The 20,273-nt window shown below is 40.7% G+C and overlaps 1 protein-coding gene across 1 annotated transcript in view; it reads left to right on the top strand.

The window, feature by feature from the left end:
• Positions 1-20,273, top strand: part of RASGEF1B (RasGEF domain family member 1B) — a 506,625-nt gene that overhangs the window by 348,056 nt on the left and 138,296 nt on the right. The window contains exon 4 of the mRNA XM_024579065.4: positions 4,462-4,545. Within this exon, the coding sequence (XP_024434833.2) occupies positions 4,462-4,545 (84 nt within the window). The remainder of the gene's footprint in view (positions 1-4,461; positions 4,546-20,273) is intronic.

Raw genomic sequence — 20,273 nt, 5'->3', positions numbered from 1 at the left:
GTCTGTGTACTTATGAGAGGCAACTGACTGATGTTTCTCTCTCACATCAATGTTTCTCTCCCTCTCTCTCTTCTTCTCTTCCCACCTCTCTAAAAAATAAATAAATAAAATCTTTAAAAATTAAAACGGTTTTTAAAATTTCAAAAAAATTAGAAAACAAGAAAACAATCCAACTATCCATCAAGATATCAAATACATTATACTCTATCCTGTTGAGGGAACATTATGTAGTCACTCAGTATGACAAATCCAAAAATTATGTAATAACACAGAACCAAGTCACATGGTGTTAAGTGGAAAATGTATGAGTGTGGTTGGTGCAAGGTGGGGTTGTAGCTAAATGCACATGCGTTTGGACAAAAGTGGCAGGAAACTCAGAGACAAGAGAGTATGTGAAGGAATTGTGCCTCCTTCTGTCAGAAGTCCCATTTATGTTGAGTTGTTTTGAAAGCACTTGTTTTAAAGTACTTTGTAACGGTAGCTCTGTGGTAGGTGCAGGTGGTACTGAAGATTTATAAAACATAGGGAAGGAAGGGAAAAGCACAAGGGACATTTTGAAAATCAGCACGTAAAACATCCAAGAAATGGATATTTAAATGCAAATATTTAGCAGAGCATTTAAGGGAAATAGGTACTCGGTACTGGGAGAGGTTGCTGAGGAACGTAGAAGCAGGTCAGGCTCCCACAGGATTCTGCCCAGAGAACTCAAAAACTGGAGTGCTTTAAGTACCTATGCTCTTCCCCGTGACCTGCTCTGTGCTCCCACGTGTTGAGGAGAGGGGATTTGCATATCCTGGAGCTGGTGTAGCTCTGTGATAATAACCCGAAAGGAAGTAGGAAAGCTTAGCAGTATGCAGTTTACTTAAGTTTGCCAAAATTGTACTGGAGTGTGGAAAAAGGAAGCCTGGTAAAGACTGAGTGAGTCAACATTTAATCGCCCTCCACCCAGTTCTCCTCCCTTCCCAAGGCCACCTCACCTCTGTGTCTGTGTGTTTGACCCTTGCAAGGAATGAACTCCAGCTGGGATGGGTGGGGCAAACCCCAAACCCCGCTGGTTGGCTTCAACAGATTGGGGGATGGGGCAGAGAGAACAGGGGCCACAGCAATGGCAACAATCTGTATCACTTTCATTTTCAGGAACTTTCTTCTTCCTCAGTTCTCACTGAATGTGTGAAGTATCACAGCTCCTTCAATGTTCTGGGTCTCAGAAGCAGCTTGTGGCTTTTGTGATGGACAAATAATGTGCTGTGTTAGCAGTTCTCGAAAAGCACTCTATAGAGATGCAAGGTGCAGTTATTTTTACTCTGGAGAAATAACGGGTGGCAGGCTGAGGTTGGACAGAGGGATGGCAATCTTTAAGGTAGAATCTGCATCCATTTCAAAACAGAACACATTGTTCCTAGGTATGGAGAGGAAAGGTGGGCAGTTGGTGGACACCAAGGTCCATGTTTTCTATGGAGTGTAGATTTCTGAGGGAGGACATGCTTTCCTTCAGAACTATTAGGAACGCATGAGCTGCCCAGTGATGCACCCTCATGCAGTCATCCCCTGGGTGGCCCCCACGGCTCAGCCAACTAGCTGAGCCGACCGGACGATCCCCACAGCTCTTCTTCCTCACCAAAATCCTAAAGCATTTCTGTCCTTTTGCACCAGGAGTTGCTCTTACGTTTCAAGCACCAGAATAAACATTGAAGGTTGTAATTACAGTTCAAGGCTTTAACCACTTCTTTGGTCTCCTTTTAGGGATCCAGTTTTAGAAAAGTAACAGGTGCCTTTTATGTGGAGATCTCTGAGCAGGTCTTAGCCTCTCAGGATGGCTGACTTGATGTTTCTCTAATTCTCTGTTATTCCACTTTGTCTGAGGCCTTCCTCCATGGCCCCATTCCCACATTTAGCAAATGGTGAATTAGATGTGGACCCAGCCACTCAACCATCCTAACAACAGCAATAAGATCCTGTGTGAAAAGCCTGAAATAAGGAGAGGAGATGGGGAAAGGGAAAACCTATTTAGTCATAATTGTATACCCCTCACTACTTTGTGTTTTGCATTTGAACCCATTTTTTCAGATATTCCCTTTTATGTATGGCCCAGAATCATCACATATTTTCCCACCAAACAAATGGTTTCTAGGTGAGAAATCTAAATTTTGCAATTGCTGGGTTGTTTTAGTCTTAACAGCACCCAGTGCAAACGTATCAAGAGAATCTTTAGTCTAAAGAAAATCAGGCCACACAACAACCTAAGGAAACTAGTTACATGTTGCCATAGCAACCAGGCCAGCCTCTGAGTAAAGGGCAGAGTTCTTCAGATTCATCTACTGCATCTGCAGATTGACTTCCTTGCAACAGGATCATGTGTCCTAATCATCAAAACAGAAACTGTTATTTTCATTAAAAAAAAAAAGTTGCAGTGTCAAATTGATCTACTTTGGCCTTCTACCCTGGTGCCATTCAATGTCTTTTTACTTGAAGGTGGGTTTTGGTAACTGGATCCTTTGGAACTCTTATTCATGCATTCACTAATATATTAGGGACCAGAACCAGTGGGATTTGATGGTAATTGCACTTTGATGGCTGGAACATGACCTGTGAAATGAATTACTAGTCTCAGTTTAACCCCTAAAGGACAGAAGCCCACAAGGCTCAGCAGCCAGCCATGCCCCTGTTTTCAGACCAGGAGACGTCAGAGGTTTGAACGGCTTCTGAGTGTGACCTGCAGGGCCTCTTCCCCAGAACTTATACTTTGCCTTTCTAGGCCACCGATGATTTCACAATTAGTTTCAGAATACCTTGTGAGATGTGTGTAAATAACTCAAACCACATTTACAGGCAGGGCCACCCTGGGCGAAAGCACAAGTAATTTGCCCAGGGTAAGGTAATTAGTAACAGCAGGGGGAGAGATTCCAGAGGGTCATTCTCCAGTACTTTGCTAAGAAGATGGAAAAATCATCCTTTCACTCAAAAAACATGGCCAATTAATGGACAGCAGGAGGTGGGGATGGGTCAATACTAGCGGATTCATTTTTAAAGGTCATTTTCACTTTATGGGGTTACTGGTACCTACAGTTACCCTTTTTTTTTTTCTTCCAATAACAAGCCTCTTAATGTGTATTCTAACAAGACTGAGAGGGAGTGAAACGTGTGTAGCGAGAATGAGAGTTGGATCTGGTAAAGCATTCGGAAATTAGTGACTACATAAAGAAAGATTCAGCAGACAAAAGGAAAGAGTCCTCTAACAGAAAGCACCTACAGGTGTGTCTTAGTTTTTTCAGGCTGCTATGACAAAATACCCCAGACTGGGTGGGTTATAAAGAACAGACATTTATGTATTTCTTACGGCTCTGCAGGCTGGAAGTCTGAAGAGCAGGGTGCCAACACGGTCAGGCGAGGTCTCTTTTCCCGGCCTCAGACTTCTCATTGTATGACGGCATGGGACAGGGGGCAAGCAAACTCTCAGGGCCTCTTCCGCAACGACATTAATCTCACTCCTCAGGGCTCTGCCATCATGACCCACCACTTCCTGAAGGACTTACCTCCCAATGCCGTCACTTAGGGGATAGGTTCTGACCTGCAGACTTTGTGGGGACAAACACTCGGACCGTAGCAATGTGTAGGACGTGTGTTGAATTATGAAGGTACAAAGGTAACTGAGACATAAGCCCTGTCCTCAGATGCTCACATTCCCAACAGAGATTGACAAATACTCTAATAACAGTACCTGGATCCCGTGCTAGAAAGAAAGTTATTCTGACTCTAGGCAGAAGTTGAGGAAAATAGCAAAATATTTCTCAGGGAATCTGAGCTGGGCTTTATAGCAGAGTAAGGAACCATAGGCAAACAGTGCAGAAAGTGTATTTTAGGAACAAGGGACATTGGGGGATGGGTGGAACACAGACTGGAGTCTGTTCAAGAAACACACATTGACCAGATATAGCTTGAGGTTTAGATTAAATTCTAGGACAGAGTTGGAGATAAAGTCCCCAAAGTGGAAAAAGGCCATATTTTTTCAAGGTTCTGAAAAGCAGGTAGAGAATTTTTGAATAGGATTCCGTATAGATTCAAAGATTTGAAAACCAGAAGTTAACTGTGTTCAGTGTTTGTACACAATGAGATATTAGTAAAGTTATTTAAAGAAAAAAAAAAGATTCACATAGTCTGCTCTATGTTCTATGAAGATACCTTAACAGATTCGACTGAAAATATTCTGCATTTATGTCAACACGTGCGTATGAATTCCTTCCAAATGTCATAAATGGTTTTGTAACATGTCCCTGCGCAAGGTTAAATGAGTTTGCACAAGCTGCAAACTGAAGGTGCCTGTGCAAAACTGCTGACTCGGGTATTTCGAGTGGCAACTCTTCAGTGTAAGTGCTTGAGACACTCTTGTGAGAAAGGAGGAAATGGCTCCATGCAGCAGGAGAGCCAGCCAAGTCTCTGAAATCTCTGTTTCCTTTCTTACAGGAACAGCAATGGAAAACTTCGATGTACAGCAGCGTAACTCCAGTCTGCTTTACAAGCCCTCTGATTGAGAAGCCAACTGGCAAAGTAAGAATGAATCTGTTTCTTGCTGAACAGTATGATTTCAGCCTGCTACCTATTATTCCTTTTTGTCTTGAGCTATTTGGGGAAAATAATCAAATGGATCCCATAGAATGGGCCTGTAAATTCCAAATTTTGAACTATTTGGCTGGCCCCTATGGCACTTGCCCTAGGCAAAACATTGAGCTGAGGAGATGTTGATCTGCGATTCCCTCATCTCCGCTTTTGCCTCCATTTTCATCCTGATGAATGTTCTCCCCAGTTCCTGCAAGGTTCTGGTTTCTCAGCAATGTGATTCTCCTTCCCTTGTCTGTCAGAACTTGTTAGGAGGAAAGAGGGTGCTTTTAGTCAATTATATTTTAAGGAGGAAAAAATCTTTTTCCTCTACTCTTCCAGGTTCGATACCTGGGACAATGCAAATTAAACTGAAAAACAAAAAGATGCTAAACAGAAAAAAAGGTTTATTGCTGTGACTAAGGAGGGCTTTGTAGAGAAGAAGTAAAAATCCAAAAAAGGGTTATATTTGAGACTTACACACCATTTTAGCAAAGAGGGATAAACTGTGGAGAAGTAACAAGAGAAAGAAAAAAGGTTTGGGGCTTCTTGGGGCATTGAATTATGAGAAGGTGAATATAGGGGGAAAATTAATGGAAGATAAGAGTTATTTAGTAAGGTTTGTTATGCAGACTCAAGCTGGTGCCTTTTCTGCTGATGGGTCACCTCTGGTGGTCCAGAGTCCTTCTTTTCCTGGTACAGGAAAGGGAGACTCCTTTACAAAAGGAAATGTATACCCTGCTTTGGGACATAATGAGGGAGAGCACAGAGCTTTTCCTGTATCTGCTGTTTCTCAAGTCCCTTGTTACCAAGCGAGGGCCCGCTGCCCTATGCACATGGGAGCCAGAACTGTGACACCAACCTTGGAGAAAAGAAAGAGTGATTTATTTATTGCTGAGTTCACTCACAGGACACAGGAGGCACCACTCAAGTCTGTCCCGCCCCGCACCATCTGGGGTCAGGACAAGTTTCAAGGGTTGTGGAGAATAGGTTGACATGAACTAATGCTAGTGGAGCAAGTTTTGATTGGAGGGTTTTGCAACCTGGCCAATTACGGTATAGGGTTGAGGGGCAAGAGAAAGCACAAAGGAATTCCAACATGATGGCGTTTGGTCAGTTTTTTGTTTTGTCCGTACTTGATCTAGGCAGTGGATCTTCCTCACTGAAGGAACCCTTGCTTCATAGAGGGCTCCGGTGGCCACACTTATATTACTTTTCTGTAGACTGAAGATTCTTGGTTCCAGTTCATCCCGAGGACAAGGGTTGCACATACATAGTGGTGTCTCTGTAAAATAACTCAGACTGAATTAATCACCAGTCTGCTCTAAGGGACCAGGGCCATTTTGAAGCTGGTCAGTGTGATTTGTGTGCTGTTTCGTCTTCATCTCAAAATAATCCTTATGCCAATGTGGCATATGTTGAGACAGTATATTCTGATCCCTTTCAACATATTAGTATGAAATCCAGCCACGATACTACCTCTTTCAAACATATTATTTAAACTGTTTTGTGGGAGAAAGACTTTGCTCTAGAAGAGAAATCACAGTTTTTTGACTGAACTGCTACAGTCCTGAACCTGGAATCACAGCCCTGAGTCCCAGCATGAAGTGCAGAGCCAGGTGATAAGAGTGTGGGCTCTCTTGAGTCAGCCTGCCTGGGTTCAAATCCCAGTTCTTATCATTCACTGGCCATGTGTCTTTGAGCAAGTCACCTGTAAAAAAGGGCATCATAATAGTACTTGCCTCATGGGACCATCATGAGGATTAAGTAATTTAATATATTAGTAAATTCATAAGAACAAGGATTCTTTTAAACTTAGTTTCATGTATCAAGAACTCAATAAATTATGCAAATGAATTTAATAAATGAATAAATGTAAAGCAGTGCACAGAGTGAGCTGAGAGGAAACACATCCTCAATTTGCTTATCTCAAGAAATGAGAACTACAGAAGGCAGTGTCATATGCCAGGGTGGGAAATAAAACTCTGGCGAGTATATCAAGGATGCTGTCCACGCACACCTTAACAGAAGGACCACAGTCTCCCCGGAACACCTGCCACTACCCTGTCCTTTGCTACAGTCGTGCATCTCGAGACCATATACACAATCCAGTGACGAGGATGAAGCAAAGTCATTGTTGGGACAAGTCAAAAACAAACAACGATTCTTCCAGTCGAGCTTTTCTCTCCAACATATAGATGTATGTGGGCAGAACCAGAGTTTTTGCAGTTTTTCAAAGGAAATGAATCTATTTTCCCTGCAATTCCTGGTAACGTTGCCTTGGTGGCAAGCCCTGCAAGGCAGCTGTCTGCAGAGTGTGAAATGCAGGCTGAACAGGAAGCCTCCTGGCTGTGCTGTCAGCACTGCTGAGGCTCTGCAGGCACAGCAGGGGAGAGTCCCAAGCTTCTTGGGACTGAGTTTCGGTGAGGTCTGCACTCTCCCTCTGCTGACTTCAGTTCAAGTGAGAGGAGTTTCATTTGGCCGGAAGACTCAAACAGCAAATAAACAAAACGCACCCGAACGTCACAGAGTGTGTTGGCAACTGCTCCAGCACTCACTGTCTTGCCCCTCCCCCACACCCCGCCTCTGTCCCCTCCAACCCCACCTATTTTGAGCTTGTTTATATAGATTCTAAATAGACCACCACTTTGTCAGGACAGAAGGCAGCCATTTTAAAGGCCGGGGTCAGATGTCAATGAACCCCAGAGGGTCTCTTTTGACTACGTTTTGTTTCAATCCAATGGAAAATCCTGTTTACTCCAAGTTTTCCTAGACCTGGTCAGAAACACTAACTGCAGTGTAAGAATGGCAGGGAGTGACTTTGCATAGAGCAGGAGACATATCAAGTGCAGTATGATCGTCTTGGCTTAGGGATAGTTTTCTGTGGGATCTTCAGCCCTCCCCTGCCAGGGCAGAGTCAGCAGGTAGGCGTGTATACAGCGCCGCTAGGGCTGCGTTGGGCTGAGTGGGATTGCTCCCAAAGGATATTCTTGCCCTCTCTTCTCCCCGGCAGCTCTGGTTTCTGGGCTTAATACTCTTGCTGTAAAATGCTCTAATGAACTTACTTTGCAGTAAACTGTTATCTGTCCATCCGGAGAAGAAAAATAATGCTGAAAATGTAAGCAAAGTCAAGCTTTAATTATAGGGGTCAATAGAAGGCAGCATTTGGGGGGGATAATTGAAACCTATAATTAATCTGCCCAGAATTCAAACTCTCTTTCTGACTGTCAAGAAACCCTGTTGAGTGAAAGGTTATATGCTGAACGCAGATGTGATTTCTATCACCCAAATTATGGTGCCCCAGACCAAACCGGGAACCAGTGTTTCCTTGCTATGCGGGGGAGAGAAGCCGTTGTGAAAACCCCTGGCTGGAAAACAGAGGATTCCAAAGTGAGCTCATAATAGGAAAAAGAGATTGTTTTGGAGCCAACTCCAATCTTACAACTAAACAATAACTTTTTTATTAATGGTTATGATTATTGGAGGAATAAAAGAGAGAAACTTTTTGGAACATAGAGGGAGAAGCCAGAGAAGCTACTGGGCAGCAGGCAGGCAAGGAAACCTGGAATATGTGGTTTTTCACCCTCAAATCAAGAGAAGTTGTGCGTGTTATTTTACATAATTAGAGTCAGAACCTTTTGAATGGAGCAAACAAATGTATGTAAATAAGCATGCAAATGTTAAAAAATGTGTGTCTTGGGACTTGCCAGAGAAGTCCTGGCAGCTTCGTCTTTCTTGTCTTTACAGCTACTAAATATTGTGTTGTGAAAACTCGAAACGAACTTATTTCCCCAGTTCCACAGTGTTAATCCTGGAGGACTTTCTTTGTAATTTATAAGAGATACTCTGGAGAATGAATTAACACTGACTGTTTTGATGTATTTGACAATAAGAATGTTACCCCCAAGAGGTTGCACAGGGTAACAGTACATGCAAAAAGGGATTTTAGGGTCTCAGTCAATTAATGGCAGATCCAAAGTGGACTATTGAGAGGGGATTAGACAATGATGGCAGAGACAGAAACAAAGATATGGGGAGATAGGCAACATTAGAGGATGACGTTGAATTCGACTACCAGGCTCACACACACAGTTCTCATTGGTGTTACTGGCAAGACAAGAGACAAGCATTATTTCAACTGAGCAACGCATTGTGCAGATCATGCCTGGTCAGCACAACCCAGTAACGTGTTATGACCTCTGCACACGGCATAGGGTACACAAGCGGATGGAGTTGTTTCGGATTAGGAGCTGCCCATGACGGCTGTAGCTGTGCCGACCTGCCTTTCTGAAAAGAATTTAGGTGATGGTAAACTTGTCCTCAATCAAAAGAAATGTAACTGTAACACATTATTTGATTGAACCAGAAGGAAATGGAGAGATAAGCCACCTTGAAGGACTGCAGTGTTATTAAATGGAAGGGTGGCTAGAAATGTAAACAAGGCTCTCTAGGCCTTCCATATTTCTGGGGGAGTGAAGGGGAAACCAGAGTAGTTGGGTGGAAGTAACTGGATAAACAACAGATAAAAGAAAGGAACTGCTGAAGTCAGAATCAACAAAACAGAGCTGCTTTATTTCAAAGTTGGGAGGCATCTGTGGGAAGGAAAGAAATAGAGGTGCCCTTTTTACAAATTAATCGTTAGTTCCTTTTAGCACCGGAGACTTTTTCTCACCAAAGGAACGTTTTCCTTAGCAAACAGGGGGCATGTAAGAGTAGTCTTGTAAACCGCAGCCCACTGCGGATGACTGGTACCATGGCTTGTTCCGGAGAGACAGCCCAGTGCTATGAGAAGCACCTTGGGACTTAGTACTTAAGGCTCTCGGTGACCCACAAAGATGAAGAAACATCTCCTGTTACACCCCTTAGAGTCCATATTATTTCTTATCATTGTCTCTTTCCACAGACTAGTCCGGGGCCTACTGCTGCTTCCAAAACAAAAATAAAAACAAAAACAAAAAGCCTAGAAGTCAGGAATGGAATAATCAGAAGATAATAATAATTCTGAGCAAAGCAAGTCACTGTAACTACTATAGTTATAGATAAATACAACTTTAAGTTTTTAAGTGTGAGTGCCCATGATTTGACTGGATCTCTTTCTCTATGTATTTAGCTTTTGGTCACTGAGGCAAACTACATTAAGCCAAGTATTCTTATTCTAGGGCTTTCATGACAAGGTGAATGGAACTTTCAAGTTAAGGGGTCAATTTTCTTCTTCTTCTAAAATAATGGAGGTTTTAGAGGGACATATGTCCACCCAGCTGAAGAGAACATTTTTCAGCCCCCCTCACAGCTAGATGTGGCTGTATGGTGAGATTATGGCCAGTGAGATGTGAGTGGAATGATACATGCAATTTCTGAGTCATGCCCTTTATAGGAAAGGCAGGCCCCTCTTGCCTGCTGGAATACACATGTGGTGGGAGAAAGCTGGAAGAGCCACCTTAGACTGCTCTGCCTAGAACAGAAATCAGCTTCCATCTTGTCCACATCACTACTATTTTGGCCATTGATACAGTAGCTGCAGTGGTGCCCTGGTGCATAATTAGAGCAGGGGAGACAGTGAACCATGTGCCCTAGGGGAAGTCAGTTATAATCCAGTGAAGGCAGAAGGCAGAGCCTGGTACAGTAAACATCAGTTAACGAAATTAAAATGCTGAGTCACTGACACCTGTCTGTCAAATCAAGCCTGGATGAGGAAGGAGAAATACAGAAGCTAACTTCTGGCTTTAAGAACAAGATGATGAACCTTTTGAATGGTTCAGGAAGAACTCTGCTAAGCAGAGAACCCTGTCTTTGAGTTCTGAATGTTGTAAATGCGGATATCTACCACACACTGAATTTCAAAGAAGTTCTCCTTAGAATTGAGGCAAACAAACTTTTACTAAAAATACTCAAACTCAAGCACTGTAATGGAACCCATTATCTATTGATATTTGTATGTAGGAGATGTAATTAGTTTGAAAATATTTATAAATATCTCCACAGATATATTTGGCATAATTTTCCATTCTTCCCCGTCTGAAGCAGGTCTGGGGTTCCTGGGGCAAACATCTTGGGCACTAGTTTTTGCTGTAACCCTATCAACACAGGATTTTATGGGAAGAGTAAAGCATTTCCTCAGGCCTCATTCTAGATCCATTCTCCTTTTATTTAACATAAAATAACACGTATTATTTTGACTGAGTAAGTTAGCCCCCTAGAACATCAACTGTTACACTTACTAGGGTTTATGTCATTTCTTCCCATTGTCTCTTTCCTCAAAATGCCTGAAACAATGACATGCACGTAGCAGGCAGTCAGTGCTTGTCTATTGATGGTTAAATGAACGTGGAATCTTAGTTTGCTATTCAGTCAGCTATTTTCATCTTCCTATCCTTGTTCATACTGGTTATTGAGGTAGTATTCTGTGACTGGCGTACTATATCTACCGAAGACAAAGAATTTTTAAAATCAATGTTATTAGCGCTGTTTTGTAAATATTAAATAACCAGACGTGGAAAAAGATATCCCTTAAATTTAGATTCCTGAATTCTCACTACCAGTGAAGCACAACCTAGGCTGAAGTTTACTTAATTGGGTCCACAGTTCAGAGTTCAAGAGGGTAAGAAATGCAGTCTGATGTACAAAGACAAGAAGTCGACCCATCCTAACATTCCAAACAGGCTAGAATGCTCTGTCAACAGGCTTTATAAGCTCCAGAGTGTTGTAATGAGATTTAACAAATATGCTTAAACCAGTGGCCATTCAATCTGTGTCTCCCTGTAAGCAAATAAAAATATTCAATGCCAGCTCCCCAAACCTACAGAAAGTAAATGAAGTATGAACAATTAATATCTGAAGAATACCTTTTATTAGGTTTTTAAAATTCATTACTTCAGAAATAGGTAGATGCCCTATGGGAACGGGAAACAACAAACTAAACAAAACTCATTGTTATTCCAGTCTTGCTTTGCAGCTTATCTATAAAGGCCGAAACAGACGGAACCCCATGACCGGCCTGAATGCGCAGACACAACACACTCGGTTAATATTAGATAACTGTTTTGTTAACAGCCCCCCCCACACACACATGCACACATAATATCCAGACCCCTGCTATCGGGGCCTACCCCATTATCAAAGGCCATGGGGTCATATTTGTATTACAGAACTCTTGCTGATTCTACTCTTGTCTCAGTGGGCTGACACTTTCTCCTTCACACTGCCCCAACTTTTCTCCCAGAACCCAGCTTGAAAATATCAAGTGGAATTCTGATGGAAAATGCTGAGTAAAAATACTGGCCTGATCTGTTATTGACATAAAAAGAAACATTACTTTGTCCCACCTGGGAACAGGAAAAAAAGATGACCTGAGACCAGCATGCTCTCTATTCACATAGATGAGAAAAAATAATATCAGTCAATTCTGAGAAATAGCACTACAGAATTATCAGCAGAATTCATGCAGGATTTATGTAGTTTTGCTACCTTCCCTGTACTCTACGTACTCTTGAGAAAGCCAAAGGAGAAGAAGCCCTTCTTGGAAATCCTGCGCTCTAAGCATTCTATGCCAGCCAAGCATCCACTAAGAAATAAACAGATACTGAATGCCTTCCATGTGTGAGGCTATACATGGTAATCCAGGGCAATTTGGTATAAATGATAGCTGCAGTAATAATTATTATAATAGCTACCATTTGTTTGAGAACGCTGTACTAAACACTAACATAAGTTCTTCATGTAGTCTCTCTGTTACTGGTGAAATATAGAGAGGCTAAGGAACTTGGTCAAGGTCACAGACCAGGAAGTGGTAGAGTTGCCATCCCAAAGCAGGCCTGCCTGACTCAAGAACCTGTGCGCTAACCACCTGCTGGGAGATTTTTATTTTTTTTAATTTGGATGATCTCTTTCCTATTGCTAGTTGAAATATAATCAAAGTTTGCTGAGAGGACATAGAAGGAGGCCAATATATATATATACATGACCTAACTTATATTATGGGTCTCTCTGGCTACAGTTTTTCATTTTCATTTTCCAAAAGGCCCCAGCTATAAATAGCAATGCTGCACAAGTGCGAAATAATGTGTGAGCATGGGGTGTTAGGTCGTCCCTTTAAAGGCAGTTGCTTCACAAAGAACTTTAAAAAGGGTATGAACTGCAAAGATAACACCATGAGGTGACTCAGATCAAAATAGAGCTCCTCAGAAGCCATTCCAGATCATCTGGTGTCCCAGTTTATCTCCTCTGGGAGAAGGAGGCTTGGTGCTCACATAATCCATGAGGCTATGCATTTAATTTTAATAACTTTCACATTAGATGAAAAAGTCAGAGTGGTATTATTAAAGTTCAATTTAACAACAGAATCAGAATAAAGTCTCAAATCTCCACTCGCCACTGATGCCTGTTAAGTTTTTCATACGGGCAGTCTGGATGCAGGGTGAAATAAATGAGAATGAACGAAGTGAACAGAGAGCAGATTGCATAAAAGTTTATGGTCTGAAGAGTATGGAGGTAATTAGTGGTGCAATGAACTCCCCAATTGTGTCTATGTTTTTAAAGGTTATTTCCTGCATTTTATGAGAGATGGGAAACTGCATTTGGGTCCCCATAGAACTTTGTGTTTACTATTATGGACTTTTATTTTAGTCTACCTTACTTTAGGGTTGGCTGATTGCATGTCTGTCTTTTGCAGGGGCTTGTAATGAGCTTGGCTGGGGGCTTGGGTGGAGGAGGATTGTGCCTTGTTCATTATTTATGTCCCCAAAGCACTGAGCATAATTTTTCCATATTAAAGTTCTCATTAAGAAGAAGAGGGAGGTAGTAGAAAAGCAAGAGAAAGACATTCTCACATTGTTGTATCTGAGATTGCTGTTCTCTGATTACCTGGGATCAGACTGCTCTTCTCTAAGAGTGCCTTCTGAAACCTCTCTGATGAATAGCTTAGTGAAAAAATTCAGCTTTACCTTAAAAGACATTTGCTTACAGAATAACTCTTTAAAGGCTCTATTAATTTGCAAGTGGCAGAAACTGAAATTTTTATACTAAGAAATTTCAAAGAGAATCAGCCATAAGAGACATGTTGAGATTAAAACAAAATAGCAGGGGGGAGGGGGGAGGGGAGAGAGGAGGAGAGAGAGAGAGAGATTGCAGTGAAAGTGACATTGCCAAGGTCAGTAGGAAAACCCTAACTGCTAAACCCAAAGTACATTTCAATTCTTCTAACTTGATGCAATTGACCTCCTCTCAAAAGTTGTTCCTCTCTTGGCTTTTATGAGAGCTGACTTCCAGTTCTCATTTGACCTCAGTCTCTTTTGCTACTTCATTCTCCCTCAATAATACCTACAATTTTGTGTTCCCCAGTGTTCCATTCATGGTGCATTTTTTTTCTTAAATCAACCCTCTTTCCCTGAGCGATTTTCTTTATTCTCTTATTTCATTTGTTCAGTACATTCAAAACTAAATTAGTTAGCTCCTCTTTCCCTTCTTTTGATTCTCCTGCTCCACAAATGTTCTGTTCCTCTCACAATAAATGTTCCTAGCTTCTCCCCAACAATTCAAGCCAGGTACTTGGGCATCACCCATACTTCTTTCCTCTCCCTCATCTATTCAGTCTGCCATCCACTTCAGATGATACTAAATCCTTAACATTCACCCTCTCCTCCCCCATTGTGATTACTGTGATTAAGTCCTCCTCACCTCTCATTTGGTTTCTGATGAGCCCTCTAACTGGTTTTCCTATTCTCACTCTCACCTACTTTTTTCAATACCTCACCAATACCACTACAGAGTTATCCTTTGAAATTGCAAATATGATCACTTACTTGACTAAGAGGCAGAGTGGCTTCCTATTGACTGTTGAGTTAATCTGCACCCCACCACCTCTCCCCAGTCTCAGCTCCCATCGCACAGTCCCTCGACCCCGCCCCACTACTCTGTACTACGTGACTGTGCTGTGTGCACACTGTCCCCTCTACTTGTTCCTGCCACATTCCCTTCTTTCCTTCAAAGTCGATCTTACAATTCACTTCCACTTCTCTCCCACCCCTCCTTCAACCTCTAGTCTAAGTTAAAACTGTACTATGTATGTTTTCTTTCATAGCATTGCTTTCACCTTGTTGACATTGTTTGCTTGTAGTTCTGTCTCCTCTTAGTAATGGAGTACATTGCTTATCTTTGTACTCCTCAATGTGTGGCATGCACTAGGCACTGAATGGTCTGGAAATCCTGTTTCTACTTAGGAATACCTTTTGTGTTCATTTCACCACATACCCAGAATTCAAAGATCATATAAACTCACAGTTTGAAACTCTTTTACCCACTTACAGAGTTTAGGATTCTCTTGGTTGGCGGACCTGACTCTAGACTTTCATTGATGAGGAAAGTTGAATACTCCTCACAGATATTAATGCTGATTATTGTGTTGGAGCTCATCATGAGAAAAGATTTTTATCAGACAGAAACCATGAAGACAGCACCTTGGCCACTGTGAGTTTCTCCTTATTAATTGACAACAATGATAATTGGGGAAGATAGACATATTATTATTCCATTTAGGTAATTCTACCAGATCTCTTTTATCAAATAGAATTGCAGTGGGAGCTAGAGCCACCAGCTGTGCCTCTAAAACCAAGAGTGATTGTGGGCAGTGCTTCCAGCTGCTCTCTGTCCCAAGAGAAGGAAAAAGGGTTCCTGGCTGCAGCTTGGACTTTTGATAGGAGGGCAGTCATGAAAGAAAGTTTGGTCTTTCATGCCTTAAAAATATCTGATCAGTTTAAAATTAGGCATTCTGATAGGGAAACACGAAGTGTGAAAAGATGGGAGCTTCTACATAACAAATTTGAATATCCCACAAAGAAGAATTTGTAGCACAAAAATGTACGTTCTGTAATATTGGTCAATACTGGTAATTATAATAATAAAATTTAGTGATATAATTATTTTAGAGGAGATAAGATATTAAAATCAAGAATCCTCACACAACTTCTTACTGTGAGAAAAATACACATTTATAATTATACAATTGAATGTTTATTAAATATACTAGATGAGCATTATTTGATCAATAGTGCTAACTATTCTGGGAGATGCTAAAGAAGTTATTTTTGTCGTAAAGGATATGGAATGACTTGCTTAGTATTGGAAGGTAATTTAATTGTCATCTAGTCCAACTTCCCAAATGATGCTTACACCTACCCTACAAACACCTGCCAAACCTCCTGTGAATTCCTCCAGTTAGAATGAGCTTTCTACCTCCTGAGGCAGTTCATTTCATATTTATATAGATCTTATTATTAATGATAATAAATAAAATTTATTGAGTGCTTACCATGTGCCAGACAACATGCTAAGTATTTTATCTTCAAACCCCCATGTAATCTTGATCATAATCTTATAAAATGGTGCTGCTATTATTTGCATTTTATAATTGAGGGAGAAACTGAGGCTTAGTGAGGTTGGGCAACTGCCCAGTGTGACACAGATGGTAGGCTAAGGACCCAACTTCAAATACATGCTTTGCATTCTTTAACAGTATAAATATGGTATAATTTTATTAACCAATGCCACCCCAATAAATTTAATTTTAAAAAAACAGTATACCCATGTAACCTCTCAAACTCAATTTCATCCCTATGTCTATCTGAAATCTACCTTCTTATAGCTTCTATTCATTGGTCCTGATTTTTAGTTAGATGACACTAAACATGCCCAATTTCTTTCCTATGATAGCTTTTCAAATAGTTGGGGATGGTTAGCTTCTCTACCCTACCTTTTCAATCTTTCTACTGGGCACACAATTGCATTTCCTTTCATTTTCCCTTGTGTGAGATGGTGTCTAGGCCCTTCGGCATCCTGGTCACTGTCCTTGGGTGCTTTGGGACCTTATACATTCCACCCAGTGTGAAGCCATGTTAGCTTTTTTGGAAGAGTGGAAACACCAGGCTGAGTTATGTGCTTGTGTTTGACATATATGTTGGTAAGCTATATCTCTGCTGTCCTATATTAACTCAGTTGGCTTTTAAACTTGAATTTAGAGCTTTGGACTTACCTCAGTTATATTTTAACTTAATGGTATAGTTTATTGTCCTAGAATATTAAAATCTTTTAGGATCAAGTTTCTGCCAACTAAAAAATTCTCCCTTTGTATTCATAATGTCCACCATGTGCTAAGCCATCCCAATCTTAGTGGGTTAAAATAATAATTTGGCTCTTAATTCTGTGTCAGAACTTAAGCTGTGCTTACCTTAGTGGTTTTTGGACTTGATGCGTTTACTCGTGCATCTGTGGTCAGCTACTGGGTCAGCTGGGGACTGGTGGGTCTAGAAGCACCTCAACTAGGATGGCTAGTCTCTTCTCTACATTTTCTCACCCTACAACAGACCAGCCTAGATTTGTCCACATGTTGGAAGAAGGGGCCCAAGACAGCAAATAAACCGAGAAAGGTCCCTTGAGTGCTGAGGTCGGGAGAGGGACATCATTGTTTTTCCTGTATTCTATTGGCCAAAACAAGTCCCAAGGCCAGTAACCTTCAAAGGCTGGAGAAATACACTCCATGTCTTTGTAGCAAGAGCTTCAAAGCCACTTTACAGAGGACCTGATGTAAGAAAACATGACGATTCTGTCCATTTCAAAAATCTACCACACTCTTAGGGCCATGCCATTTGTGGATTTAATAAGTACATCATCAAAATTATCCTTTAAAAATGAATAGTTATTTCAATTTATTAAGATTTTAAAATAAAATCCTATGCAGTATACTAACTTTGCTCTTGTGATCTAGTTAGAGAGCTGTACCAAATACACTGTAAACAGTGAAATAAAAAATTTACATGCTAAACTATTCCATTCTATATGTAGAGAGGCATACTTTAAAGCAGAAAGAGATCCTACCAAGGGCACCACCAGGAAAATATTGTACATGAGTTTGAACTTGATCTGGATTTGAAAAATAAAAAATAAATAAGGCTAGAATGTGTTTTGGAAAGGAAAAAGAGAAAGTGTTCAAATTAGGGATTAGGATGTGCACAAACACACAGAGGCAGAGAGCAGACTAGAGTAACAGTACTGTGGACAAGAGCTTCTCAGAAGAATGCATGGTAAGACAGAGGGTGGCTAGGTGGTGAGGGATTTCTAATGCAATTCAGAACTCAGAAGTAGGCAGTTGATTTGGTTTTGTTAGCATTAGTGAACTATGGATGCCTCTTGAGCAAACCATAATGTAATGAAAGTTTTTGCACAACCAGCCTGACATTAGCTTGAATGGGACATTTTGGAATCAGTGAAACCACTGAGAAAAGCCTTACAGATTTTTTTATTCCTGATTAAAACTAAATACCTACTACCATTTTCCCTAAGGTAGTAAAAAAAAAAGGACTCAAATAATTACCCTGCCAGTAAGTTTTATTTCTGCCAATTTAAGGAGCAGACAGAAGTTGCCAACATCTGGAAAGAGGTGACTATGTTATTTTTCTTAAAGAGAAGAAAAGGAAATGTAACTAATTCTGCTTAAATTTGAGTCATTTAGGTAATGTGTACAGTTTTCAAGGTCACTTCCCTCAATGGCAAAATGAGCATTTGTGGAAATAAAAACGTGGCATTTTCAAGATTTAAAAACTTAGTAATTGGATAAAAGCTTGAATAATCAAAAAAGTCTGAGTTTTCCATTCTGGTCTAGAAGTGCTACTTACTATAAACGAACAGAATACACACCCGACCTTCTCCGGAATACTCTTAGTCTGAGTCCTACTATAGGGTCTCTGTAAATAATGGAGTCTGTCTTTAATCAATGTTTTCAAAACCCCACACAATGAAATCCTGGGAACATACTCAATGGTCTGCTACTATAGTAGAGTAAGTCTGTCTAAGCTTAAAGTACCTGTTGGAACATAGTCAGCTATCAATGACCATTAAAGCTGTTAGCTAAATGTTAATTCGGAATTTTATAAAGGAGAGATCAGGCTGACAACACCTGCAACCACTAATTAATTTTAACATCACTAAAAGTGGGGCATTCAGACATTTTATGTCCCATGACATGATGCAGTGGGAGGTTCATAGCCCCACCTGTGAAGTATTCTGACCTTCCAAGTTAAACCCCAAGTTTATCAAGTCTGTAGCTATCACTACCACTTGGTACAAAATCCAGGAGATACAGTAATGTAGTAAATGACATCACAAGGATGCAGTCATCCAATCCAGAAAGTGAAAGATGTCTTAGGATCACTGGATTATTGGATCAAATGACCCAGTTCCTTCAACAAATAAATGGCATAGACTATAAACAGGAGGGAAATCTTAGTGACATGTCAGCCAAACATACCACATGGACCCTATTTGAATCTGGATTCAAAAATCCAATTCGGAATGACATTTAAAAACAATAAGAGAAAACTGAGCCAGGGTGGATATTAGATATTAAGGAATTATTCTAAATGATAATGGGTGTGTTCATTTTATTTGAAAAGTTCTTATCAGCTAGAGAAATATTCTGAACTACTGATATGTAACAAGATATTATCTCTGAAATTTATTTTAAAATACTTCAGCAAAAGAACAGTGCAGGGATGGGAGAGAATAGCTAAAACAGGAATTGTGGAATGTTGATAGTTATTGTGCTGGGTAATGAGTGCCTGTGGGTTTATTCTAATATTCCCTTTACTTAGTGTGTGTTTGAGAATCTCTGTTCAAATTATTTGAAAATGGTTGGAAAAAACCATGGAGGAAAAGGTTAATATAATCTTCATAAATGCAATTAAGAATTGCTATGCCTTCTTAAACAACAGGCTGGGGGAAATGTTTGTTGCAAGTATGGCAGGCAAAGAGTTGACCTTCGTTTTCATATGCACACATGCACATACATAGCCACACAACAAGCTTAGGGAAAAATGACTAAGAACCCAATAGCTGAGTGACATAAACACAGAATTCAAAGGGGGAAATGCAAATTGCTTTAAATATCTTTTTAAAAATTACCATAAAAAACAAATTAAAATTTTTTGAATTGCTAAAGCCAGCTATTCTCCACAACATACATGCCTTTTATGTCCTGGAAAACAGTCATTTCCTATGATCAATAGAGAAATTTTTAAAAATAGTAGCAGCCTTTTTGTTAAATGCCAAAAAAGTGTCATGTGCTATACAGTCAGGACTATTTTTGGAAAGTCTTTCTAACACTTCTACAGTGCTGATAAAATCCTGGCCAAGAGTCCCTGCTGGTACTGAAGAGGGAGTTCCTCAAAAAGACACACTCGGGGAGAGGGCTGTGACAAGGAAGGGCTTGGCACTCTGAGGGGTATTGACGATATTCCTCATTTGGTTGATAGCCATATGGGTGTTCCTTAGAAACTGTTTCTTAAATTGTACATATGCTTTGTAGTTTTCCTTATATAGGTCCTTCACATCTTTTGTTAAGTTTATTCCCATGCCCTCTTTAATTAGTGTATTATATTGTATAATAGAAGTTTTGGGGTTTTTTCCTAGTAAACTCCAACAGGTGTGGTCACCCACATGCCTTGAGCTACTTTATGAGGCGGTGGGCCTGAAATTACCTGGAGTGAGCAGAGAGGAGTGTAACTGCCTTGGAATGGAGTCCAGCATGAGGGTGGGCTGGGGTGTCTGTAGCGGTAGAAACTATTTCCCAAGGGGAACTCTTAACTCGTGTTTGGCTATAGGGGCTCCCCAGAGGCATTGTTGGCTGTTAAGGGAAT

This window comes from Desmodus rotundus, chromosome 4 (genome assembly GCF_022682495.2).
Source record: "Desmodus rotundus isolate HL8 chromosome 4, HLdesRot8A.1, whole genome shotgun sequence".
Taxonomy (NCBI): domain Eukaryota; kingdom Metazoa; phylum Chordata; class Mammalia; order Chiroptera; family Phyllostomidae; genus Desmodus; species Desmodus rotundus.
This window is presented reverse-complemented; position numbering and strand designations above follow the sequence as displayed.